Source organism: Lonchura striata, chromosome 22 (assembly GCF_050655825.1).
Source record: "Lonchura striata isolate lonStrDom1 chromosome 22, ASM5065582v1, whole genome shotgun sequence".
Lineage (NCBI taxonomy): Eukaryota > Metazoa > Chordata > Aves > Passeriformes > Estrildidae > Lonchura > Lonchura striata.
In genome coordinates this window covers 7,084,391-7,111,326 of record NC_140724.1, presented here as the reverse complement: position 1 = coordinate 7,111,326, position 26,936 = coordinate 7,084,391, and the positions used below count along the sequence as shown (strand labels likewise).

General features: G+C 56.3%; 1 protein-coding gene across 3 annotated transcripts in view; it reads left to right on the top strand.

Moving 5' to 3' along the window:
* SLC4A5 (solute carrier family 4 member 5) overlaps positions 1 to 26,936 on the top strand; it is a 68,475-nt gene that overhangs the window by 37,974 nt on the left and 3,565 nt on the right. The window contains exons 13-28 of one of the 3 annotated variants that reach the window (XM_085559319.1): positions 49 to 203; positions 1,830 to 1,973; positions 3,248 to 3,422; positions 4,690 to 4,823; positions 4,930 to 5,201; positions 7,857 to 7,918; positions 9,483 to 9,683; positions 11,297 to 11,410; positions 12,032 to 12,145; positions 13,605 to 13,766; positions 16,411 to 16,589; positions 18,999 to 19,071; positions 19,976 to 20,044; positions 20,895 to 21,068; positions 22,059 to 22,220; positions 25,523 to 25,587. In XM_085559319.1, coding sequence (XP_085415445.1) covers positions 49 to 203; positions 1,830 to 1,973; positions 3,248 to 3,422; positions 4,690 to 4,823; positions 4,930 to 5,201; positions 7,857 to 7,918; positions 9,483 to 9,683; positions 11,297 to 11,410; positions 12,032 to 12,145; positions 13,605 to 13,766; positions 16,411 to 16,589; positions 18,999 to 19,071; positions 19,976 to 20,044; positions 20,895 to 21,068; positions 22,059 to 22,220; positions 25,523 to 25,587 — 2,255 coding nt within the window. The remainder of the gene's footprint in view (positions 1 to 48; positions 204 to 1,829; positions 1,974 to 3,247; positions 3,423 to 4,689; positions 4,824 to 4,929; positions 5,202 to 7,856; positions 7,919 to 9,482; positions 9,684 to 11,296; positions 11,411 to 12,031; positions 12,146 to 13,604; positions 13,767 to 16,410; positions 16,590 to 18,998; positions 19,072 to 19,975; positions 20,045 to 20,894; positions 21,069 to 22,058; positions 22,221 to 25,522; positions 25,588 to 26,936) is intronic. The other 2 variants (XM_085559322.1, XM_085559321.1) reach the window with 2 other exon arrangements.

Here is a 26,936-nt window from a genome sequence, read left to right as displayed (position 1 = left end):
GGAGGACGTGGGGCTGGAGGCTGACCCCCGTCCCGTGTCCACCCCCAGCTCTTCAGCGACGTTGCCTACAAAGCCCGGGACAGGGAGGACCTGATCGCCGGCATCGACGAGTTCCTGGACGAGGTCATCGTCCTCCCGCCCGGCGAGTGGGACCCCAACATCCGCATCGAGCCTCCCAAAAAAGTGCCCTCAGCTGAGAAGAGGTGGGTGGGGCTGGGCCAGCTCTGGGGGGAAGAGCCTTGCTTGGCTTCATCCCTGAAAAAACCCCTCCAGATGTTCCACAAGTGCTGGGATTGCAGCAGGGCTCGTTCCCAGCGCGGCTCGGCGCCGTTTCCGCTCTCCTGGGACAGCTTTTACCAGGAGGTGACCCTGCCCAGGCCAGGAGTGAACTGGGTGATCCTTGAGGTCCCTCCCAACCCAACCCAACCCAACCCAACCCAACCCAACCCAACCCAACCCAACCCAACCCAGGGCTCCACAAGTTGAGCAAACCAGCTCTGGATCTGGCCAAATTCACCCCAAGACCCAGTCTCAGTGCAGGCTCAGAGATGCACCATGGCCTTGGGCATGGTCCTCACAGCGGTGCCTGTCTGGCAGCGCTGATCCAGCAGTGCCAATCTGGTGGTGCCAATCTGGCCATGTTGAGCCAGTGGTGCCAATCTAGCGGTGCTGATCCGACAGTGTTGATCTGGTGGCGCCAATCCAGCGGTGCCAATCTAGTGGTGTTGGTCCAGCAGTGCCAATCTGGCATTGCCGAGCGGGTGGGGCTGATCCGGGTGTGCCAATCCAGCGGTGCCGATCTGCCGGTGTTGATCTGGTGGTGCCAATCCGGCAGTGCCAATCCAGCAGTGCCAATCTAGTGGTGTTGATCCAGCAGTGCCAATCTGGTGGTGCCGATCTGCCGGTGTTGATCTGGTGGTGCCAATCCGGCAGTGCCAATCTAGTGGTGTTGGTCCAGCAGTGCCAATCTGGCATTGCCGAGCGGGTGGGGCTGATCCGGGTGTGCCAATCCAGCGGTTCCGGAGCAGCTCCGGCGTGGGTCCGAGGCGGTTCCGGAGCGGGTCCGAGGCGGTGCCAGGGTGGGTCCGAGGCGGTGCCAGGGTGGGTCCGAGGCGGTTCCGGAGCGGGTCCAGAGCGGGTCCCAGGCGGTTCCGGAGCGGGTCCGAGGCGGTGCCAGGGTCAGTTCCGGAGCGGGTCCGAGGCGGTGCCAGGGTCAGTTCCGGAGCGGGTCCGAGGTGGTGCCAGGGTCGGTTCCAGAGCGGGTCCGAGGCGGTGCCAGGGCGGTTCCGGCGCGGTTCCGGAGCGGGTCCCAGGCGGTGCCAGGGTGGGTCCGAGGCGGTTCCAGAGCGGGTCCCAGGCGGTGCCAGGGTGGGTCCCAGGCGGTTCCGGAGCGGGTCCGAGGTGGTGCCAGGGTCAGTTCCGGAGCGGGTCCGAGGCGGTGCCAGGGCGGGTCCCAGGCGGTGCCAGGGTGGGTCCGAGGCGGTGCCAGGGTGGGTCCCAGGCGGTTCCAGCGCGGTTCCGGAGCGGGTCCCAGGCGGTGCCAGGGTGGGTCCGAGGCGGTTCCGAAGCGGGTCCGAGGCGGTTCTGGCGCGGTTCCGGAGCGGGTCCGAGGCGGTGCCAGGGTGGGTCCGAGGCGGTTCTGGAGCGGTTCCGGAGCGGGTCCGAGGTGGTGCCAGGGTGGGTCCCAGGCGGTTCCGGAGCGGGTCCCAGGCGGTGCCAGGGTGGGTCCAAGGCGGTTCCGGAGCAGTTCCGGAGCGGTTCCGGAGCGGGTCCGAGGCGGTTCTGGCGCGGTTCCGGAGCGGGTCCGAGGCGGTGCCGCCGTCCCGCAGGAAGTCGGTGTTCTCGCTGAACGAGGTGGGGCAGATGAACGGCGCGGCCGGCGGGGCGGGCGCCGGCGGCGGCGGCGGCGGCAGCGACGATGGCGAGATGCCCGAAGTCCACGAGATCGGGGAGGAGCTGGCCTGGACGGGCAGGTGAGCGAGGAGCCGCCCCAGAACCCTCCAGAACACGCCGGGATCCGTCAGCCTCTCCTGCGGGCTCCTCCTGGGGGGAAATCCCGCTGGGAAGGGGCTCCTGGCACCACCAGCACCCCGCCGTTCCACTGTCTGTGTATTAATTTCATTTCTGGTCAATATTTATAAATCCCCCAGCAGCCAGGGCAGCTGTGGATCCCCAGAAGTGCCCAAGGCCAGGTTGGATGAGGTTGGAGCCCCCTGGGACAGTGGGAGGTGTCCCGGGGTGGGACTGAGGGGGTTTGAGGGCAAATCCCAACCCAAACCATTCCAGGATTCTGGGATGCTTGAGCCTCTCTGCTCTGGAGCCAGTCTGGGAATGCTCACCTGGAGAAGGGAAATTCCAGGGGGAGCTGGGAATGCTCACCTGGAGAAGGGAAGTTCCAGGGGGAGCTGGGAATGTTCACCTGGAGAAGGGAAGACTCCAGGGGGAGCTGGGAATGCTCACCTGGAGAAGGGAAATTCCAGGGGGAGCTGGGAATGCTCACCTGGAGAAGGGAAGACTCCAGGGAGAGCTGGGAATGTTCACCTGGAGAAGGGAAATTCCAGGGGGAGCTGGGAATGCTCACCTGGAGAAGGGAAGGCTCCAGGGAGAACTTCCAGCACATTCCAGGGCCTGAAGGGACTCCAGGAGAGCTGGAGAGGAACTGGGGACAAGGGATGGAGGGACAGGACACAGGGAATGGCTTCCCAGTGGGAAAGGGGAGATTTAAATGGGATATTGGGCAGGAATTCCTGGCTGTGATGGAATTTATGGCTGCTCCATCCTGGGCAGTGTCCCAGGCCAGGTTGGAATTCCTGGCTGTGATGGAATTTGTGGCTGCGCCATCCTGGGCAGTGTCCCAGGCCAGGCTGGAATTCCTGGCTGTGATGGAATTCCCAGAGGAGCTGCGGCTGCTCCACCCTGGGCAGTGTCCCAGGCCAGGTTGGAATTCCTGGCTGTGATGGAATTTGTGGCTGCGCCATCCTGGGCAGTGTCCCAGGCCAGGTTGGAATTCCTGGCTGTGATGGAATTTGTGGCTGCTCCACCCCGGGCAGTGTCCCAGGCCAGGTTGGAATTCCTGGCTGTGATGGAATTTGTGGCTGCTCCATCCTGGGCAGTGTCCCAGGCCAGGTTGGAGGTGTCCCTGCCATGGCCGGGGTGGGATTTAAGGTCCCTCCCAACCCAAACCTCTCCAAGACTCTGCGATTCCGTTCTGCTGGAAGTCACCGGGCCCTCGGCGGTGTCTCCGCAGGTTTTGTGGTGGCCTCTACCTGGATATCAAGAGGAAGCTGCCCTGGTTCCCGAGCGACTTCTACGAAGGTTTCCATATCCAGTCCATCTCCGCCATCCTCTTCATCTACCTGGGCTGCATCACCAACGCCATCACCTTCGGCGGGCTGCTGGGCGACGCCACCGACAACTACCAGGTGTGGCCCGGGGAGCAGCGGGGTGGGACCCGTGGGATTGGGATGGGATCCGTGGGATCAGTGGGGTGGGATCCGTGGGATTGGGGTCCATGGGATCTGTGGGATTGGGATTCATGGGATCAGTGGGGTGGGACCCGTGGGGTTGGGATGGGATCCATGAGATCAGTGGGGTGGGATCTGTGGGATTGGGATCCATGGGATCAGTGGGATGGGATCCGTGGGATCAGTGGGGTGGGATCTGTGGGATTGGGATCCATGGGATCTGTGGGATTGGGATTCATGGGATCAGTGGGGTGGGACCCGTGGTATCCATGGAATCAGTGGGGTGGGACCCGTGGGGTTGGAATGGGATCCATGGGATCAGTGGGGTGGGATCAGTGGGATCAATGTGATGGGATCCATGGGATTGGGATCCATGGGATGGGATCCATGGGATCAGTGGGATGGGATCCATGGCATCAGTGGGGTGGCATCTGTGGGATCAGTGGGGTGGGATCCGTGGGATCCATGGAATGGGATTTGTGGGATCAGTGGGGTGGGATCTGTTGGATCAGTGGGATGGGATCCATGGCATCAGTGGGGTGGCATCTGTGGGATCAGTGGGGTGGCTTCTGTGGGATCCATGGAATGGGATTTGTGGGATCAGTGGGGTGGAATTCATGGGATCAGTGGGGTGGGATCCATGGGATCAGTGGGATGGGATCCATGGGATCAGTGGGGTGGGATCCATGGGATCAGTGGGGTGGCATCTGTGGGATCAGGGGGGTGGGATCCATGAGATGAGTGGGGTGGGATCCATGGAATCAATGTGATGGGATCCATGGGATTGGGATTGATGGGATTGGGATGGGATCCATGGAATGGGATGGGCTGGGATCAATGGGATGGGATGGGCTGGGATGGAATCCATGGGATCAGTGGGATCCATGGGACTGGGATGGGACTGATGGGATGGAATTGATGGGATCCATGGGATGGGATCCATGGGACTGGGATTGCCCAGGATGGGATCCATGGAATGGGATGGGACCCATGGGATGGATTTTACCCTACCTGTGCCATGCCAAGCTTCTGGGGGTGGACGTTCTCGGCCAGGTGGGACTGGCAGCCCTGGAACGCCGGGATGTCCCCACGGCAACGCCGGGAGCAATGGGACACGGTCCCAACCGTGCCGGGCGGGCCAGGCCCAGGTCCCTCAGCCCCATCTCCACCGGGGGGTCGTGGCGTGGGCCGGGACCCCCGTAACCCACCTCTGCTCCGTCCCCAGGGCGTCATGGAGAGCTTCCTGGGCACGGCCATGGCCGGCTCCATGTTCTGCCTCTTCGCCGGGCAGCCCCTCATCATCCTCAGCAGCACCGGCCCCATCCTCATCTTCGAGAAGCTGCTCTTCGACTTCAGCAAGTGGGTGCTGGGCCACCCCAGGGGCCACCAGGGCCCGTCCCCGCGGGGCTGGGCTGTGCCCCCGGCCCCCGGCCGCTCTCACGGCGCCGCGCGTCCCCTCTTCCAGAGGCAACGGGATCGACTACATGGAATTCCGCCTGTGGATCGGGCTGCACTCGGCCCTGCAGTGCCTTATCCTGGTGGCCACCGACGCCAGCTTCATCATCAAGTACATCACGCGCTTCACCGAGGAGGGCTTCTCCACCCTCATCAGCTTCATCTTCATCTACGACGCCATCAAGAAGATGATCGGCGCCTTCAAGTACTACCCCATCAACTCGGACTTCAAGCCCGACTACGTGACCATGTACAAGTGCGAGTGCGTCGCCCCCGACCCAGGTGAGTTCACCCCGGGGCCGCCCGCGCGGGAGCCGGGGGTGGGAGGAGGGTCCTGGCCTGGGTGGATCCCACGGGATCGCCGGCCCGCGACGCGCGAGGAGACCCGGGCTGCAGAGACCTCGTCCTCACCGTCCTCCCCGAGGGGGTCGTGGAGAGGGAGGAGGAAGAGCCTCGTCCTCCCCGGATGAAGGCCTCGGCGCTTCCCGGGACGCGGCGGACGGAGAGTCGGGGTCTCAGCCTGGAGCAGCCAGACCTGGATGTGGATAAGGAGGAATTGGGAATGATGGAAGAATAAAAAGGACGTTTCGGGTCGCTCCAGCCTGCTGCCGATGGAAACCGAAGGTCCAGGGAGCAGCTGGGGTGGTTCTGTGCTCTGCGGTGGCCGCGACGCCCCGGGATGTCCCAGCTGGGTGTGGAACCTCCATGGACCGTTCTCCTCCTCTTCCCACTCCTTTTCCAAAAGGAGAGGCCGAAGGCTCTGAGCAGAAGGTCCTTCCATGGTTTTGCTCTTGGGTCCTGGACGATCCCAGATCCGAACTGTGGAGCTCGGGCGCTCCTGGAAGGGAGTGGAGATGGCTGCTCTCCCAGGAGCTGGATTTGGGTCAAAAACCCCAATTTTGGGGAGCACCAGCTGCAGCCAGAGGAGACTGACAGTGGGTGGAGGTGAAGGTGGATGAAGATGATGGTGGAGGAAGATGACGGTGGATGAAGGTCACGGTGGGTGAAGGTCATGGTGGATGAAGGTGACGGTGGATGAAGATGGTGATGGATGAAGGTGATGCTGGATGAAGGTCCCCGTGGAAGAAGATGATGATGGAGGAAGGTGAAGGTGGATGAAGGTCATGGTGAAGTTCTGCCCGTCTCCTTCCTTCAAGCAGAGCACCCAAGGCATTCCAAGGCATCCGCCGCCCCAAGGAGAGCTCCCAGCCGTGCCAGTTGCAGCCGTTGGTTGAATTTTGCATTTTTCCCAACTCCTGCTCCTCCACCCCTCCATGAGCGCTGCGATCCCGCTGAGATCCCCGAGCAGCACCGGCACCGAGCCCGTTGCTCCCCCAAACCCGAGCCACGCCGGAGCCCCGGAGCCGAATTCCCGGACGGAGCCGCGAGCACCCCGGGGTGCTCCCCGGGAGGAGCCTTCAGCCCCCAGGGAGGTGTCCCCTTCCCAAGCCCCCACCCCAGCAAACCCCAACGGAGGCGGCCGCACCCCGACCCCGACCCCGCTCCTCGCCCTGCCCGGGGCAGCGGCGTCCAGGCTGGATTTCAAATCCCTCTAGAAATTACGTTTATTCCCCTCTCCGTTCTTCATTTTTTTATTTTTTTTTTAATTCCCTTTTTTTTTTTCCTCCATCCCTGCTGATTTTTGATTATTATAACTGATTTGTCCCATATTTGTCTCTGCTGCACACATCAATTGGGGCTGATTTCAAACTCAAGTGAGTATCACCTTCTAAATATTAAAACTATTTTAATATTTGATACTCTCCCCCCACGGGGGGGTTCCGCTCTTATTTTTTTTCCCCGTGTATTTGACTTTTCTCTCTCTCCAAGAAGGTTTGTGTAGAGCCCTTAGGGCTCCTCTCTTTAACCCCACCGGTGCCGTGCTGCCCTTTAGAGGTGGAGAAACCCCAAAATAGGATTTGTGGAAAAAAAGAAAAGGTTGTGGAGGAGAGGAATGAGAACAAAGCCGATGATTTTAGGCCTGGCTTTGTTCTTAGGACAGCCCCGGGCTCTCTGGCCCAGCCCAGCCTCTCCTTCCTTAATCCCGGCGCTGAAATTCCCTCTGGGAGAAGAGGATGGAAGAGGGGGGCGGCAAAGCTGTCCCGGAATTCCTAGAATTCCCAAAATTCCCTCTTTTAGGGGCACCCCGAGAGGTGCCGGGGCTGCTCCCGGAGCTGCGTCGCCTGAAGAGCCGAGGAGGAGAAGGTGCCAGGGGCTTGGAAAGATGGAATTTTGTACCGGTGACCCCAAAACAGCCCCAGACAATTAAAAAACCCAAGAATAATAATTTTAAAAAGGCAAATTGGGCGTGACTTGGGTGCTGCCTCTCAAAAAAAAAGAAATAAAAACCACCCCAGGCTGCTTTCCCAGCCTTCCACCCCCGTGGTTTAAAGTCCACCCCATTCCTGGTGGCTTCCCTAGGAAGCTCCTGGAAATTTTAGGAATGGGAAGCTCTTGGAAATTTTAGGAATGGGAAGCTCCTGGAAATTTTAGGAATGGGAAGCTCTTGGAAATTTTAGGAATGGGAAGCTCTTGGAAATTTTAGGAATGGGAAGCTCTTGGAAATTTTAGGAATGGGAAGCTCCTGGAAATTTTAGGAATGGGAAGCTCCTGGAAATTTTAGGAATGGGAAGCTCTTGGAAATTTTAGGAATGGGAAGCTCTTGGAAATTTTAGGAATGGGAAGCTCCTGGAAATTTTAGGAATGGGAAGCTCCCAAAAAACCCCCGCCAGCCCCGCAGGGAGAAGCCGCCGCGGGAGCCGCCGCGTCCTCCCCGGCGCGTGGGATTAACCGGGGAGACGTTAGAAATGGGGGGATTTCCCCCCAAAAATCCGGGATGCTGAAGCCCCGCCGGGCTGGGCACGTGGCGCTGCCCTAAAGCTCCCAAAAATTTGGGGTTTAAGCCCAAAACCTCAGTGACCGACTCCTCTCCCGCAGCCAACGCCACCTCGTTGGACGCTGCAGCTCCGGCGGCTCCGAACAGCACTAACGCCTCTCTGGTAAGCGCCGGGACCCGCTCGTTCCGGGGAAATTCCTGTGGTTTTGGGTGTCCCCAAAACTCTGCAAATCCACTTGGGGTGCTGCAGCAGCTCACGTGGTTCTATCTGGGGGGTTTGAGCAGGAAATGTCCTTTTTTTGGCGAGCTGCTGTTGTTTAAAAGAGCTGGTTTTGCTCACTTGGGTTGTGAAATTTTCCCTTTTCTTGGGCAATGGGATGCTAAAAGTACAAAATTTGGGGGTTTGGAGAGGAAATTTCCCTTTTCTTGGGCAATGGGATGCTAAAAGTACAAATTTGGGGGTTTGGAGAGGAAATTTTCATTTTCTTGCACAGTGTGATGCTAAAAGTACAAAATTTGGGGGTCTGGAGAGGAAATTTCCCTTTTATTGCACAGTGTGATCCTAAAAGTACAAATTTGGGGTTTGGAAAGGAAATTTCCCTTTCCTTGCACAGTGTGATCCTAAAAGTACAAATTTGGGGGTTTGGAAAGGAAATTTCCCTTTTCTTGGGCAATTTGATCCTAAAAGTACAAAATTGGGGGTTTGGAAAGGAAATTTCCCTTTTCTTGGAGAATGTGATCCTAAAAGTACAAAATTTGGGGTTTGGAGAGGAAATTTTCCTTTTCTTGCACAGTGTGATGCTAAAAGTACAAAATTTGGGGGTTTGGAAAGGAAATTTTCCTTTTCTTGCACAGTGTGATCCTAAAAGTACAAATTTGGGGGATTGGAAAGGAAATTTCCCTTTTCTTGGACAATGTGATGCTAAAATTTGGTGTTTGGACAGGAAATTTCCCTTTTCTTGCACAGAGTGATGCTAAAAGTACAAAATTTGGGGGTTTGGAAAGGAAATTTCCCTTTTCTTGGGCAATTTGATGCTAAAAGTACAAATTTGGGGGGTTTGGAAAGGAAATTTCCCTTTTCTTGGGCAATGTGATGCTAAAAGTACAAATTTGGGGGGTTTGGAAAGGAAATTTCCCTTTTCTTGGGCAATGTGATGCTAAAAGTACAAATTTGGGGGTCTGGAAAGGAAATTTCCCTTTTCTTGGACAATGTGATGCTAAAATTTGAGGTTTGGAGAGGAAATTTTCCTTTTCTTGCACAGTGTGCTCCTAAAAGTACAAATTTGGGGGTCTGGAAAGAAAATTTCCCTTTTCTTGGACAATGTGATGCTAAAATTTGGGGTTTAGAGAGGAAATTTTCCTTTTCTTGCACAGTGTGATCCTAAAAGTACAAAATTTGGGGTTTGGAGAGGAAATTTTCCTTTTCTTGGACAATGTGATGCTAAAAGTACAAAATTTGGGGTTTGGAGAGGAAATTTTCCTTTTCTTGGACAATGTGATGCTAAAAGTACAAAATTTGGGGTTTGGAGAGGAAATTTTCCTTTTCTTGGACAATGTGATGCTAAAAGTACAAATTTGGGGATTTGGAGAGGAAATTCCCCTTTCTTTCCACTCAGCACCTTAAAAATGCCAGTTTTGCTGGATTTGGGCTGAAATTCCCCCTTTCCCTGCACGCCACAATAATCCCAAATTTTACTAATTTGGCTTTTTTCGGGGTCTCTCGCCAGTCCAATGCTCTCAACCTCACAGCTCTGGACTGGACCCAGCTGAGTAAGAAGGAATGTCTCAAATACGGCGGCAGCTTAGTGGGAAAATCCTGCAAATTCGTGCCCGACCTGGCCCTCATGTCCTTCATCCTCTTCTTCGGCACCTACTCCATGACCCTGACCCTGAAAAAGTTCAAATTCAGCCGCTACTTCCCCACCAAGGTGAGCAAAGAACCAAATTCTGCCAGATCCTTCCCCAGAAATGAGGGGAAACGGGAGCTGCCGGGTTTGGGTGGAGGCAAAGAACTCCAGGAACAAAAATCCCGTTTTTAGGAGGGTTGGGCCACGACTGGGGTCCTCCGCGAGGTTTTAGGTCCTGATTTTTGGGATTCTGTGAGGTTTTTGTGGCTGGAGTTGGGTTTAATGGGGGACAATTAATTAATGGGTGGGTAATTGATGAACAGGAATTTGTGGAATCGTGGATGAGGAATGGGTGGGATGATGGATCAGGAATTGGTGGGATCATGGATGAGGGATTGGTGGGATGATGGATGAGGGATTGGTGGGATCATGGATCAGGAATGGGTGGGATCATGGATCAGGAATTGGTGGGATGGTGGATGAGGAATGGGTGGGATGGTGGATGAGGGATTGGTGGGATCATGGATGAGGAATTGGTGGGATCATGGATGAGGGATTGGTGGGATCATGGATGAGGGATTGGTGGGATCATGGATCAGGAATGGGTGGGATCATGGATGAAGAATGGGTGGGATCATGGATGAGGAATTGGTGGGATCATGGATCAGGAATGGGTGAGATGATGGATGAGGAATTGGTGGGATGATGGATGAGGAATTGGTGGGATGATGGATCAGGAATTGATGGGATGGTGGATCAGGAATTGGTGGGATCATGGATCAGGAATTGGTGGGATCATGGATCAGGAATGGGTGGGATGGTCCCACCCACAGGGACGTGGGCACCAGCCCAGAGTCTGATGGACATCAGTGCCCAGGGCTCCCTGTCAGGGCCGGCGTTAATTAATGTGCTCGTTAACGATGGAAACCAAGGGGTCAAGGGCACCCTCGGGAGATTTGCAGGTGACACCAAGGGACAATCCCGGAGCATGGGGACATCCACAGAGACCTGGACAAGCTCCCTTCCCACCCATTAATTATCCTTCCCACCCCATTAATTACCCTTCCAACCCCACTAATTACCCTCTCAGCCCCATGAATCCCCTTCCCACCCATTAACTGCCCTTCCCACCCCATTAATTACCCTTCCAACCCCACTAATTACCCTCTCAGCCCCATGAATCCCCTTCCCACCCCATTAATTACCCTTCCCACCCCATTAATTATCCTTCCCACCCCATTAATTACCCTTCCAACCCCACTAATTACCCTCTCAGCCCCATGAATCCCCTTCCCACCCCATTAATTACCCTTCCCACCCCATTAATTATCCTTCCCACCCCATTAATTACCCTCTCAGCCCCATGAATCCCCTTCCCACCCCATTAATTACCCTTCCAACCCCACTAATTACCCTTTCAGCCCCATGAATCCCCTTCCAACCCCACTAATTACCCTTCCAACCCCACTAATTACCCTTTCAGCCCCATGAATCCCCTTCCCACCCCATTAATTATCCTTCCAACCCCACTAATTACCCTCTCAGCCCCATGAATCCCCTTCCCACCCCACTAATTACCCTTCCAACCCCACTAAATCCCCTTCCCACCCCATTAATTACCCTTCCAACCCCACTAATTACCCTTCTCACCCCATGCATCCCTCTCCAAGCCCGTTTCCCTGTCTTGCCTCCAGGTCAGGGCTTTCATTGCTGATTTTTCCAATGTCTTCTCCATCCTGCTCTTCTGTGCCGTGGACGCCTGTTTTGGCCTGGACACCCCCAAACTCCACATCCCCAGTATCATCAAGGTTCGGCCTCCCCTCCTCTCCTCTCCCACGCTCCTTTTCCAGGTTTTTTTGGGAATCTCGCAGCTCCAGGCACCTCCCCAAAAGCTACTTGGTCTTTTCTAACAAGATTCTAATTTTCTGACTTTCTTTCCTCTCTTTCTTGTTGTTTTTCCTCCTTTTTTGTTTGTTTTCCCTACTTTGTTTGGTTTTCCTCCTTTTTTGTTTGTTTTTGCTCCTTTCTTCCCCTCCTTTTTTTTTGTTATTTTCCCTCCCTTTTTGCCATTTCCTCTGCCTTTTTGCTGTTTTTCCTCCCTTTTTGCCGTTTTCCCTCCCTTTTTTGTGTTTTTTCCTCCCTTTTTGCCGTTTTCCCTCCCTTTTTTGTGTTTTTTCCTCCCTTTTTGCCATTTCCCCCCCCTTTTTTTGTGCTTTTCCCTCCCTTTTTGCCATTTCCTCTCCCTTTTTTTGTGCTTTTTCCTCCCTTTTTGCCATTTCCCTCCCTTTTTTGTGCTTTTTCCTCCCTTTTTTCTGTTTCCCCCCCCTTTTTTGTGCTTTTTCCTCCCTTTTTGCCATTTTCCCTCCCTTTTTTGTGCTTTTCCCTCCCTTTTGCCATTCCCCCCGTCCTCTCTGCCCCGGGGCCGGCAGCTCCGTAAGCTCGTTAGCGACTTCTCGATCTTTATGTCCATCCTCATGTTTGTGGGGCTGGATGTTCTCTTTGGACTCAACACCCCAAAGCTCCAAGTGCCTACGGACTTCAAGGTAAAAAACCAGAGCCCAAAAAACCCCGGAGGATTCCCCTTCCCTATCCAGGGGGACGTGGGGATCCCAGAGGGGATCCCAATGGAAATCCCAGTGGGGATCCCAATGGGAATCCCAATGGAAATCCCAGAGGGGATCCCAATGGGAATCCCAGTGGGGATCCGAAATGGGAATCCCAGTGAGGATCCCAATGGGAATCCCAATGGAAATCCCAATGGAAATCCCAGTGAGGATCCCAATGGAAATCCCAGTGGGGATCCCAATGTGGAACCCAAATAGAAAGCCCAATAAGGATCCCACTGGGGATCCCAAGGAGGATCCCAGTGAGGATCGCAATGGAAATCCCAACGAGGATCCCAGTGAAGATCCCAGTGGAAATCCCAATGAGGATCCCAATGGAAATCCCAATGGAAATGCCAGGGAGGATCCCAATGGGGACCCCAATGGAAATCCCAGTAAGGATCCCAATGGAAATCCCAATGGAAATCACAGTGAGGATCCCAATGGAAATCCCAGTGGGGATCCCAATGTGGAACCCAAATAGAAAGCCCAATAAGGATCCCACTGGGGATCCCAAGGAGGATCCCAGTGAGGATCGCAATGGAAATCCCAACGAGGATCCCAGTGAAGATCCCAGTGGAAATCCCAATGAGGATCCCAATGGAAATCCCAATGGAAATGCCAGGGAGGATCCCAATGGGGACCCCAATGGAAATCCCAGTAAGGATCCCAATGGAAATCCCAATGGAAATCACAGTGAGGATCCCAATGGAAATCCCAGTGAGGATCCCAATGGAAATCCCAGTGGGGATCCCAATGTGGAACCCAAATAGAAAGCCCAATAAGGATCCCACTGGGGATCCCAACGAGGATCCCAATGAGGATCGCAATGGAAATCCCAACGAGGATCCCAGTGGAAATCCCGATCAGGATCCCAATGGAAATCCCAATAAGGATCCCACTGGGGATCCCAAGGAGGATCCCAGTGAAGATCCCAATGGAAATCCCAATGAGGATCCCAATGGAAATCCCAACGAGGATCCCAGTGAAGATCCCAATGGAAATCCCAATGAGGATCCCAATGGAAATCCCAATGGAAATCCCAATGAGGATCCCAATGGAAATCCCAATGCAAATGCCAGGGAGGATCCCAATGAGGACCCCAATGGAAATCCCAGTGGGGATCCCAATGGAAATCCCAATAAGGATCCCACTGGGGATCCCAAGGAGGATCCCAGTGAAGATCCCAGCGCAATCCCAACGAGGATCCCAGTGGAAATCCCGATCAGGATCCCAGTGGCAATCCCAACGAGGGTCTGGGGGCGGTTTGTGGCACAGGATTTCGGACGGATGCGGGATGGGGTCGTCACCAAGTGCCACCGCCCGGTGTTGTCAGCCCACGCCGCGTTGCCGAGGTCCCGAGGCCACTCCCGAGGTTCTGAGCCCGTTGTCTCCCCAGCCCACGCGCGTGGACCGCGGCTGGTTCGTGTTCCCCTTCGGGAAGAACCCGTGGTGGGTGTACCTGGCCAGCGCCCTGCCCGCCCTGCTGGTCACCATCCTCATCTTCATGGACCAGCAGATCACGGCCGTCATCGTCAACAGGAAGGAGCACAAGCTGCGGGTGAGACCCCGGGGGATCTCCCAGGGCACCCCATGGAGCACCCAGGGCACCCAGGGCACCCCATGGATCCCCCAGGGCACCCAGGGCACCCCATGGATCCCCAGAGCACCCCATGGATCCCCCAGGGCACCCCATGGATCCCCCAGGGCACCCAGGGCACTCCATGGATCCCCCAGGGCACCCCATGGATCCCCCAGAGCACCCAGGGCACCCCATGGATCCCCAGAGCACCCCATGGATCCCCCAGGGCACCCCATGGATCCCCCAGGGCACCCCATGGATCCCCCAGGGCACCCAGGGCACCCCATGGATCCCCAGAGCACCCAGGGCACACCATGGATCCCCCAGGGCACCCAGGGCACCCCATGGATCCCCAGAGCACCCAGGGCACACCATGGATCCCCAGAGCACCCCATGGACTCCCCAGAGCACCCATGGCACCCCATGGATCCCCCCCCATGGATCCGCCAGAGCACGCAGGGCACCCCATGGATCCCCCAGGGCACCCCATGGATCCTCATGGATCCCCCAGAGCACCCCAAGGACCCCCCAGAGCACCCCAAGGACCCCCCAGGGCACCCCATGGACCCCCCATGGCACCCCAAGGACCCCCAGAGCACCCCATGGACCCCCCATGGCACCCCAAGGACCCCCAGAGCACCCCATGGACCCCCCATGGCACCCCAAGGACCCCCCAGAGCACCCAGGTTCCTGGTGGTGCTGGGTGCTGCCCTGGCCTGGGCGAGTTTGGGTTGGGGGTGCTGGAGGCCTTGGAAGGTGAAGCTCTGTGGGTAACGGGGCCAGGAGGCTGATTCGGGGTGCTGGGGGGACGTGGGGGGCATGGGGTGATCCTGGGGGGCATGGGGTGATTTGGGGTGGCATGGGGTGATCCTGGGGGGCATGGGGTGATTTGGGGGGCATGGGGTGATTTGGGGGGGCATGGGGTGATTCGGGGTGACATGGGGTGATTTGGGGTGACATGGGGTGATCCTGGGGGGCATGGGGTGCTCCTGGGGGGCATGGGGTGATCCTGGGGGGCATGGGGTGATTTGGGGTGACATGGGGTGATTTGGGGTGGCATGGGGTGATTTGGGGGGGCATGGGGTGCTCCGGGGGGGTATGGGGTGATTCGGGGTGACATGGGGTGATTTGGGGTGACATGGGGTGATCCTGGGGGGCATGGGGTGCTCCTGGGGGGCATGGGGTGATCCTGGGGGGCATGGGGTGATTTGGGGTGGCATGGGGTGATTTGGGGGGCATGGGGTGATCCTGGGGGGCATGGGGTGCTCTGGGTGGCATGGGGTGATCCTGGGTGACATGGGGTGATCCTGGGGGGCATGGGGTGATTCGGGGTGACATGGGGTGATTCGGGGTGACATGGGGTGATTTGGGGTGACATGGGGTGCTCTGGGTGGCATGGGGTGATCCTGGGGGGCATGGGGTGATCCTGGGGGGCATGGGGTGATTTGGGGTGACATGGGGTGATTTGGGGTGACATGGGGTGATTTGGGGTGGCTCTGGGTGATCCTGGGGGGCATGGGGTGATCCTGGGGGGTATGGGGTGATCCAGGGGGGCATGGGGTGATTTGGGGGGCATGGGGTGATTTGGGGTGACATGGGGTGATTTGGGGTGACATGGGGTGCTCCTGGGGGGCATGGGGTGATCCTGGGGTGACATGGGGTGCTCTGGGGGGGTGACATGGGGTGCTCCAGGGTGGCATGGGGTGCTCCAGGGGGGTGGCATAGGGTGCTCCAGGGGGGTATGGGGTGATTTGGAGTGGCATGGGGTGCTCCAGGGGGGCATGGGGTGCTTCAGGGTGACATGGGGTGCTCCAGGGGGGTATGGGGTGATTCGGGGTGGCATGGGGTGCTCCGGGGTGACATGGGGTGATTTGGGGTGGTATGGGGTGCTCCAGGGGGGTATGGGGTGATTTGGGGTGGCATGGGGTAGTTCAGGGTGACATGGGTGCTCCGGGGTGGCATGGGGTGCTCCAGGGTGGCATGGGGTGATTTGGGGTGGCATGGGGTGCTCCAGGGTGGCATGGGGTGCTCCGGGGTGACATGGGGTGCTCCAGGGTGACATGGGGTGCCCCAGGGTGGCATGGGGTGCCCCAGGGTGGCATGGGGTGCTCCGGGGTGGCATGGGGTGATTCGGGGTGGCATGGGGTAGTTCAGGGGGGTATGGGGTGCTCCAGGGGGGTGACATGGGGTAGTTCAGGTTGACATGGGGTGCTCCGGGGTGGCATGGGGTGCTCCGGGGTGGCATGGGGTAGTTCAGGGTGGCATGGGGTGATTCGGGGTGACATGGGGTGCTCCAGGGGGGTGGCATGGGGTGCTCCAGGGTGTCATGGGGTGATCCTGGGTGGCATGGGGTGCTCCGGGGTGACATGGGGTGATTTGGAGTGACATGGGGTAGTTCAGGGTGGCATGGGGTGCTCCGGGGTGGCATGGGGTGCTCCAGGGGGGTATGGGGTGCTCCGGGGTGGCATGGGGTGCTCCAGGGTGGCACGGGGTGCTCCGGGGGCACACCACAGTGACCCCGGGTGTTTCGGGGTGGCCCGGGGCGCTTTGGGGTGACCCCGTGCGCCCCGTAGCCGCGCGGGGTGACCCGGGCCGACCGCGGCGCCGCCGTGCTGTGTTGCAGAAGGCAGCCGGGTACCACCTGGACCTCTTCTGGGTGGGCATCCTGATGGCCGTGTGCTCCTTCATGGGGCTGCCCTGGTACGTGGCCGCCACGGTCATCTCCATCGCCCACATCGACAGCCTCAAGATGGAGACCGAGACCAGCGCCCCGGGGGAGCAGCCCCAGTTCCTGGGGGTCAGGTGGGCCTGGGGACACCTGGATGGGTCCTGGGGGACACCTGGGACAGTTCCTGGGGGTCAGGTGGGCCTGGGGACACCTGGGACGGGTCCTGGGGGACACCTGGGACAGTTCCTGGGGGTCAGGTGGGCATGGGGACACCTGGATGGGTCCTGGGGGACACCTGGGATGGGTCCTGGGGGACACCTGGGACAGTTCCTGGAGGTCAGGTGGGCCTGGGGGACACCTGGGACAGTTCCTGGGGGTCAGGTGGGGCCGGGGGACACCTGGGACAGTTCCTGGAGGTCAGGTGGGCATGGGGACACCTGGGACGGGTCCTGGGGGACACCTGGGACAGTTCCTGGGGGTCAGGTGGGCCTGGGGACACCTGGACGGGTCCTGGGGGACACCTGGATGGGTCCTGGGGGACACCTGGGACGGGTCCTGGGGGACACCTGGGATGGGTCCTGGGGGACACCTGGATGGGTCCTGGGGGACACCTGGGACAGTTCCTGGGGGACACCTGGGACGGGTCCCGGGGGTCAGGTGGGCATGGGGACACCTGGGACGGGTCCTGGGGGACACCTGGGACAGGTTCTGGGGGACACCTGGGACAGTTCCTGGAGGTCAGGTGGGCCTGGGGGACACCTGGGACAGTTCCTGGGGGTCAGGTGGGGCCGGGGGACACCTGGGACAGTTCCTGGAGGTCAGGTGGGCATGGGGACACCTGGGACGGGTCCTGGGGGACACCTGGGACAGTTCCTGGGGGTCAGGTGGGCCTGGGGACACCTGGACGGGTCCTGGGGGACACCTGGATGGGTCCTGGGGGACACCTGGGACAGTTCCTGGGGGTCAGGTGGGGATGGGGACACCAGGATGGGTCCTGGGGGACACCTGGATGGGTCCTGGGGGTCAGGTGGGCCTGGGGACACCTGGATGGGTCCTGGGGGACACCCGGGACGGGTCCTGGGGGACAGGTGGGGATGGGGACACCTGGATGGGTCCTGGGGGACACCTGGGACGGGTCCTGGGGGTCAGGTGGGGATGGGGACACCAGGATGGGTCCTGGGGGACACCTGGGACAGTTCCTGGGGGACACCCGGGACGGGTCCTGGGGGACAGGTGGGGATGGGGACACCTGGATGGGTCCTGGGGGACACCTGGGACAGGTTCTGGGGGACACCTGGGACAGTTCCCGGGGGTCAGGTGGGGATGGGGACACCTGGATGGGTCCTGGGGGACACCTGGATGGGTCCTGGGGGTCAGGTGGGGATGGGGGACACCTGGGACAGTTCCTGGGGGTCAGGTGGGCCTGGGGACACCAGGATGGGTCCTGGGGGGACACCTGGGACAGTTCCTGGGGGACAGGTGGGTCCTGGAGGGGCCAGGTGGGTCTCAGTGGTTTCCTGGCACTGGGGGGACGTCCCTGGCCTGGGGGACAGCGTGGCCATGAGGGATTGTCCTGTCCTGGGGGACACCAAGGCCAGCAGGACCAGGGAGGGGTTGTCACTGCTGCTCCCACTGGTGACCCCATGGTTCTGGGTGATTCCTGGGTGGTTCCTGGGTGGTTCCTGGGTGGTTCCTGTGCGGTTCCTGGGTGGTTCCTGTGTGGTTCCGGGTGGTTCCTGTGTGGTTCCTGGGTGATTCCTGGGTGGTTCCTGGGTGGTTCCTGGGCGGTTCCTGGGCGGTTCCTGTGAGGTTCCTGTGTGTTTCCTGGGTGGTTCCTGTGCGGTTCCTGTGTGGTTCCGGGTGGTTCCTGGGTGGTTCCTGTGTGGTTCCTGGGCGGTTCCTGGGCGGTTCCTGTGAGGTTCCTGTGTGTTTCCTGGGTGGTTCCTGTGCGGTTCCTGGGTGGTTCTGTGTGTTTCCTGGGTGGTTCCTGGGTGGTTCCTGGGTGTTTCCTGGGTGGTTCCTGTGTGGTTCCTGTGTGGTTCCTGGGTGGTTCCTGGGCGGTTCCTGGGTGGTTCTGTGTGGTTCCTGTGTGGTTCCTGGGTGGTTCCTGGGTGGTTCCTGTGCGGTTCCTGTGTGTTTCCTGGGTGGTTCCTGTGCGGTTCCTGGGTGGTTCTGTGTGTTTCCTGGGTGGTTCCTGGGTGGTTCCTGGGTGTTTCCTGGGTGGTTCCTGTGTGGTTCCTGTGTGGTTCCTGGGTGGTTCCTGGGCGGTTCCTGGGTGGTTCTGTGTGGTTCCTGTGTGGTTCCTGGGTGGTTCCTGGGTGGTTCCTGGGTGGTTCCTGGGCGGTTCCTCTGTGTTTCCTGGGTGATTCCTGTGTGGTTCCTGTGTGGTTCCTGTGTGTTTCCTGGGTGGTTCCTGGGTGGTTCTGTGTGTTTCCTGGGTGGTTCCTGGGCGGTTCCTGGGTGGTTCCTGGGTGGTTCCTCTGTGGTTCCTGGGCAGTTCCTGGGCGGTTCCTGGGCTGACCCTCCTGCTGTCCCCACTTCAGGGAGCAGAGGGTGACCGGCATCATCGTCTTCATCCTCACGGGCATCTCGGTTTTCCTGGCTCCTGTCCTGAAGGTAAAACGCTCCAACAGAGAGTTGGGGACGTGGGCAGGAGAAGCTGCAGCCTGCCCCACGCTGGGCACCTCCAGCGCTGGCCCTGGCCCTGGCCAGTCCCCGTGTCCCCGTGTCCCCGTGTCCGTGTCCCCGTGTCCCCGTGTCCCCGTGTCCGTGTCCCCCTGTCCCCGTGCCCGTGTCCCCGTGTCCCCGTGTCCCCGTGTCCCCGTGCCCGTGTCCCCGTGTCCCCGTGTCCCCGTGTCCCCGTGTCCCCGTGTCCCCGTGTCCCCGTGTCCCCGTGCCCGTGTCCCCGTGTCCCCGTGCCCGTGTCCCCGTGCCCGTGTCCCCGTGTCCCCGTGTCCCCGTGTCCGTGTCCCCGTGTCCCCGTGTCCCCGTGTCCCCGTGTCCGTGTCCCCGTGTCCCCGTGCCCGTGTCCCCGTGTCCCCGTGTCCCCGTGTCCGTGTCCCCGTGTCCCCGTGTCCCCGTGTCCCCGTGTCCGTGTCCCCGTGTCCCCGTGTCCCCGTGTCCGTGTCCCCGTGTCCGTGTCCCCGTGTCCCCGTGCCCGTGTCCGTGTCCCCGTGTCCGTGTCCCCGTGTCCCCGTGCCCGTGTCCCCTGTCCCCGTGTCCCCGTGTCCGTGTCCCCGTGTCCGTGTCCCCGTGTCCCCGTGTCCGTGTCCGTGTCCCCGTGTCCGTGTCCCCGTGTCCCCGTGTCCCCGTGTCCGTGTCCCCGTGCCCGTGTCCGTGTCCCCGTGTCCCCGTGCCCGTGTCCCCGTCCTGTCCCCGTGTCCCCGTGTCCGTGTCCCCGTGTCCCCGTCCTGTCCCCGTGTCCCCGTGTCCCCGTCCTGTCCCCGTGTCCCCGTGTCCCCGTGTCCCCGTGTCCCCGTGTCCCCGTGCCCGGCTCAGGCCGTCCCGGTTCCGTTCCCAGTACATCCCCATGCCGGTGCTCTACGGCGTCTTCCTCTACATGGGCGTGGCGTCGCTCAACGGCATCCAGGTGAGTGTCCTTCCTCCTTGGCTCCTCCTCCTCATCCTCCTTGTCGTCCTCCTCATCCTCCTTGTCGTCCTCTTCATCCTGCTTGTCCTCCTCCTCATCCTCCTTGTCCTCGTCCTCCTCCTCATCCTCGTCATCCTCTTCATCCTCCTTGTCCTCTTCATCCTCCTTGTCCTCTTCATCCTCCTCGTCCTCCTCCTCATCCTCCTTGTCCTCGTCCTCCTCCTCCTCATCCTCGTCGTCCTCTTCATCCTGCTTGTCCTCCTCCTCATCCTCCTCGTCCTTCTCGTCATCCTCCTTGTCCTCCTCTTCATCCTCCTCGTCCTCCTCTTCATCCTCCTCGTCCTCCTCCTCATCCTCCTTGTCCTCCTCCTCATCCTCTTTGTCCTCCTCATCCTCCTTGTCCTCCTCATCCTCTTCATCTTCATCCTCCTGCCTCCTCCTCATCCTCTTTGTCTTCAGCGCCCCCTTTCTCATCCTCCTCATCCCCCTTGTCCTCCATCCTCCTCATCCTCATCCTTGTCATCCTCCTCCTCCTCCTCCTCCTCACTGGCCACAGATTGTCCCACACTGGCTCCAAAAGGAGGATTTTTACTCCAAAATTTCCACACATGGGACAGCAGATGGGACCCAAAACCCTCCGAGAAACACCAAAATCCTGGAAATTCATTTTGGGGGGAATAAAAGAGAATTTTCCTGGGCAGCCTGGGGGGTGGGGCTGAGGATCAACCCCAGGCCTTCCTCCCCTGGAGATTTTGGGATCACTGAAGCTCTTCCTCCATTTTGGGGACCATAAAAGCGTTTTTCTGTGGGGTGGGGCTGGGGATTAACTTGGACCTTCCTCCCCGGGCAGTTTTGGGATCGCTGCAAGCTCTTCCTGATGCCGGCCAAGCACCAGCCCGACTACGTGTTCCTGCGGCACGTCCCGCTGCGCCGCATCCACCTCTTCACCCTGGTGCAGATCGTCTGCCTGGCCGTGCTCTGGATCCTCAAATCCACCGTGGCCGCCATCATCTTCCCCGTCATGGTAACCCCATCGTGATCCAAATGGGTTTTTTGGGATTTAATGGAATTTTTAGTGTGGTACCACCATGGCCGCCATCATCTTCTCTGTCATGGTAACCCCATCCTTGATCCAAATGGGTTTTTTGGGATTTAATGGAATTTTTGGCTTGGTTCCACCATGGCCACCATCATCTTCCCCGTCATGGTAACCCCATCGTGATCCAAATGGGTTTTTTGGGATTTAATGGAATTTTTGGTGTTGTTCCACCATGGCCGTCATCATCTTCCCCGTCATGGTAACCTCATCGTGATCCAAATGGGTTTTTTGGGATTTAATGGAATTTTTGGTGTGGAACCACCATGGCCACCATCATCTTCTCTGTCATGGTAACCCCATCGTGATCCAAATGGGTTTTTTGGGATTTAATGGAATTTTTGGCGTGGTTCCACCATGGCCACCATCATTTTCCCCGTCATGGTAACCCCATCGTGATCCAAAGGGGTTTTTTGGGATTTAATGGAATTTTTGGCTTGGTTCCACCATGGCCACCATCATCTTCCCCGTCATGGTAACCCCATCGTGATCCAAATGGGTTTTTTGGGATTTTTGGCATGGTCCCACCATCATCTTCCCATGGTGATCCCATCCTTCCTTGGAAGGTTTTTTGGGCTTTTTGGTGTGGTCCCACCATAGCCACTATCATCTTCCCTGTCATGGAAATTACAGCCTCACCCAAAAGGAGTTTTTTTTTTGGGATTTAAGGAGATTTTGGCATTGTCCTACCATGGCTGCCATCATCTTCCCCATCATGGTAATCCTATCTTTGATCCAAATGGGTTTTTTGGGATTTAATGGAATTTTTGGCATGGTTCCACCATGGCCACCATCATCTTCTCCATCATGGGCAATGCTATCCTCGCTCCAGAGGGTTTTTTGGGATTTAAGGGATTTTTGGCTTGGTGGTCACCACCAGATCTTGGGTTGAGCCGCCCTTGGACCTCTCCCCATCAGATCTTGGCCCTGATCCTGGTCCGGCGGCTCCTGGACTTCGTCTTCTCCCAGCACGACCTGGCCTGGATCGACAACATCATCCCCGAGAAGGAGAAGAAGAAGGAGGACGACAAGAAGAAGAAGAAAAAAGCCAACAAGGGCGACAGCAGCAGCGACGAGGAGGTGGGTGTGGGGTCAGGGGACACCCCAGAGCCGGGGGGGACAATTCCCACGGGAAGCTCCGGGTTTGGGGTGAGGCTCTTGGGCTGCTGGAGCTGTTCCAGGCAGGAGGGGCTGTGTGGGCGAGGGGCTCCATCCGGGGATGTCCCAGCAGTGGAAAACCTCGGCCAAGGAAAGGAAATCCTCGGGGAGAAGAGCTGCGCCGGGCACCCACCGGGATTGGGGACACCCACCGGGATTGGGGAGACCCACCGGGATTGGGGACACCCACCGGGATTGGGGACACCCACCGGGATTGGGGAGACCCACCGGGATTGGGGACACCCACCGGGAAAAACCCACCGGGATTGGGGACACCCACCGGGATTGGGGACACCCACCGGGAAAAACCCACTGGGAATGGGGAGACCCACCGGGAACGGGGAGACCCACCAGGATTGGGGACACCCACCGAAAAAAACCCACCGGGATTGGGGACACCCACTGGGAAAAACCCACCGGGATTGGGGACACCCACCGGGATTGGGGACACCCACCGGGACTGGGGAGACCCACCGGGAACGGGGACACCCACCGGGAAAAACCCACCGGGAATGGGGACACCCACCGGGAACGGGGACACCCACCGGGATTGGGGACACCCACTGGGAAAAACCCACTGGGACTGGGGAGACCCACCAGGATTGGGGAGACCCACCAGGGAATCCCACCGGGATCAGGGAATCCCACCAGGGAATCCCACCGGGATCAGGAGACCCACGAGCTCCAGAGCTGCCGGAGCTCATCCCAAAGATCACCAAGATTCCCATAAATTCCCATAAATCACCCCAAAAATCCGGAATCTCCCGGGTTTTGTCGGCCCCGAGCTGGAGCTGGTGGGGCTCTGTGAAAATCCGAGTTTGGGGGACGGGAAAGGTGGGAATGGTGATTTTGGGATAGAAAAGGTGGAATTGGTGATTTTGGGATGGAAAATGTGGAATTGGTGATTTTGGGATAGAAAAGGTGGAATTGGTGATTTTGGGATAGAAAATGTGGAATTGGTGATTTTGGGATAGAAAATGTGGAATTGGTGATTTTGGGATAGGAAAGGTGGAATTGGTGATTTTGGGATAGAAAAGGTGGAAATGGTGATTTTGGGATAGGAAAGGTGGAATTGGTGATTTTGGGATGGAAAATGTGGAATTGGTGATTTTGGGATGGAAAATGTGGAAATGGTGATTTTGGGATAGGAAAGGTGGAATCGGTGATTTTGGGATAGGAAAGGTGGAATTGGTGATTTTGGGATGGAAAAGGTGGAATTGGTGATTTTGGGATAGGAAAGGTGGGAATGGTGATTTTGGGATGGAAAATGTGGAATTGGTGATTTTGGGATACAAAAGGTGGGAATGGTGATTTTGGCTGAGGGGTCAGGGGGATTTTTGGGGGTTTTGGGGGGATTTTTGAGGGATTTTTGGGGGGATTTTTGGGAGGTTTTTGGGGGGGGTTTTGTGGTTTTTTATGGGGATTTTTGGGGTTTTTTGGGGGGATTTTTGGGGGGTTTTTGTGACTTTTTTGGGGGATTTTTGGTGGGGTTTTGGGGGATTTTTTGGGGGGATTTTTGAGGGATTTTTGGGGGTTTTTGTGACTTTTTTGGGGGATTTTTGGTGAGGTTTTGGGGGATTTTTTTGGGATTTTTGGGGGGATTTTTGAGGGATTTTTGGGGGGGTTTTGGGGTATTTTTGGGGGGATTTTGGAGGGATTTTTGGGGAGAATTTGGGGGGGATTTTTGGGGGGATCATGGGGGATTTTAGGGGGGTTTTGGGGGGATTTTGGGGGATTTTTGGGGGGTTTTTGAGTTTTTTTTGCGGGGATTTTTGGGGGTATTTTTTGGGGATTTTTGGGGCATTTTGGGGGGATTTTTTTGGGGATTTTTTTGGGGATTTTATGGTGGATTTTTGGCGGGATTTTTAGGGGGTTTTTGGGGGAAAATTGGGGGATTTTTGGGGGGATTCTTGTGGGATTTTTGTGGGGATTTTTGAGGCATTTTTGGGGGGTTTTTGGGGGGTTTTTGGGAGATTTTTGGGGGGATTTTGGGGGGTTTTTGAGGGATATTTTGTTTTTTTGGGGGGGGGTTGGGTGGATTTTTGGGGGTTTTTTGGGGTTTTTTTGGTGGATTTTTGGGGGGGTTTTGGGGGATTTTTGGGGGGGTTTTGGGAGATTTTTGGGGGATTTTTCGGGTTTTTTTCAGGGGGATTTTTGGGAGGATTATTGTGGGATTTTTGTGGGGATTTTTTGAGGGATTTTTTTTTTTTTTTTGGTGATTTTTGGGGGATTTTTGGGGGGATTTTGGGTGTTTTTGGGAGGATTTGGGGGGGGGAATTTTTGGGGATTTTTTGGGGGATTTTTGAGTTTTTTTAGGGGGATTTTTGGGTGATTTTTTGGGGATTTTTGGGGGGATTTTTTTGAGGGCTTTTTTTGGGGGATTTTTAGGGGGATTTTTTGGGGGATTTTTCGGGTTTTTTGGGCTGTTTTTGGGGTATTTTTGGGTTTTTTGGGGGTTTTTGAGGGGATTTTTGGTGGGATTTTTGGTGGACTTTCAGGGGGTTTTTGGGGGATTTTTGCGGATTTTTGGGGGGATTTTTGGGGATTTTTTTGGGCTGTTCGTGGGGTTTTTTTGGGGGATTTTTGGGGGGTTTGGGGGGATTTTGGGGGGGTTTTTGGGGGATTTTAGGGGATTTTTGTGGGATTTTCAGGGGGTTTTTGGGGTATTTTTGGGGGTATTTTTGGGGATTTTTTGGTGGGATTTTTTGGGGGGATTTTTGGGCTGTTTTTGGGTGGTTTTGGGTGTTTTTGAGGGGATTTTTGTTGGGATTTTTTGGGATTTTCGGGGGGTTTTTGGGGGATTTTTGGGCTGGTTTTGGGCTGTTTTGGGGCTGTTTTGGGTTTTTTGGGGGAGTTTTTGGTGTTTTTTGGGATTTTTTGGGGTATTTTGGGGAGGTTTTGGGGGGGGGTTGGGGTATTTTTGGGTTTTTTGGGTGTTTTTGGTTGTTTTGGGGATTTTTTTGTTTTTTGGGGGGGTTTTGGGGGGTTTTTGGGTTTGGGGTTTTTTTTGGGTTTTTTGGGTGTTTTTTGGGTTTTTTGGGTGTTTTTTGGGTTTTTTTTGGGGTGTTTTTTGGGTTTTTGGGGTGTTTTTTGGGGTGTTTTTTGGGTGTTTTTTGGGGTTTCTTTTGGTTTTTTGGGTGTTTTTTGGGGTTTTTTGGGGTGTTTTTTGGGTTTTTTGGGTTTTTTTGGGGTGTTTTTTGGGGTTTCAGCCGCGCCTCCCCCAGGACGGAGCCGCCCCGGCCGCGCTGCGCTCGGACTCGTCCCCGAACGGCTCCGACCCGGAGAGGAGGTACCGACCAAAATCCGGAATATTCCGGGATTGACGAGGGAATATTCCGGGATTGACGAGGGAATATTCCGGGATTGATGAGGGAATATTCCAGGATTGACAAGGGAATATTCCGGGATTGACGATGGAATATTCCGGATTTGACGGAATATTCCGGGTCTGATGATGGAATATTCCGGGATTGATGGAATATTCCGGGATTGACGAGGGAATATTCCAGGATTGACGATGGAATATTCTGGGATTGACGGGGGAATATTCCGGGATTGATGAGGGAACATTCCGGGTCTGATGATGGAATATTCCGGATTTGACGGAATATTCTGGGTTTGACGGAATATTCCAGGTTTGAGGGAATATTCCGGGTTTGACGATGGAATATTCCGGGTTTGATGATGGAATATTCCGGGTTTGAGGGAATATTCCGGGATTGATGAGGGAATATTCCGGATTTGACGGAATATTCCGGGTTTGATGATGGAATATTCCGGGATTGATGATGGAATATTCCGGGATTGATGATGGAATATTCCGGGATTGATGATGGAATATTCCGGATTTGATGGAATATTCTGGGTTTGACGGAATATTCCAGGTTTGAGGGAATATTCCAGGTTTGATGGAATATTCCGGATTTGACGGAATATTCCGGGTTTGATGACGGAATATTCCGGGTTTGAGGGAATATTCCGGATTTGACGGAATATTCCGGGTCTGATGATGGAATATTCCGGATTTGATGGAATATTCTGGGTTTGATGATGGAATATTCCGGATTTGATGGAATATTCCGGATTTGAGGGAATATTCCAGGTTTGAGGGAATATTCCGGGTTTTACAGCGCGGGGAACGAGGGAAAAATAGATGTGAAAAATAGATGAAAATGTGTTAAAATACAGGAAAAACAGATGAAAAATATATAGGAATAAAATATTGGTATGTGAAAAATAGATATGAAATATATATATAAAAATAGGAAAAATGCCAAAAATATAATAATGTATGAGCAGTCTAGCAAATCCTTTAATATGGGAAAAATATGTGAAAAATATATTAAAATACAGGAAAAACAGATGAAAAATATACAGGAATAAAATAGGAATGTGTGAAAAATATATACCAAAAAAAAATTATATATATTAAAAATAGGAAAAATGCCAAAAATAGAATAATGTATGGACAGTCTACCAAATCCTTTAATATGTGAAAAATAGATGAAAATATGTTAAAATAAAGGAAAAACGGATGAAAAATATATAGGAATAAAATATTAGCATGTGAAAAATAGATAAGAAATACATTCTATTTTTGGCATTTTTCTTATTTTTAAATATATACATGAGCAGTCT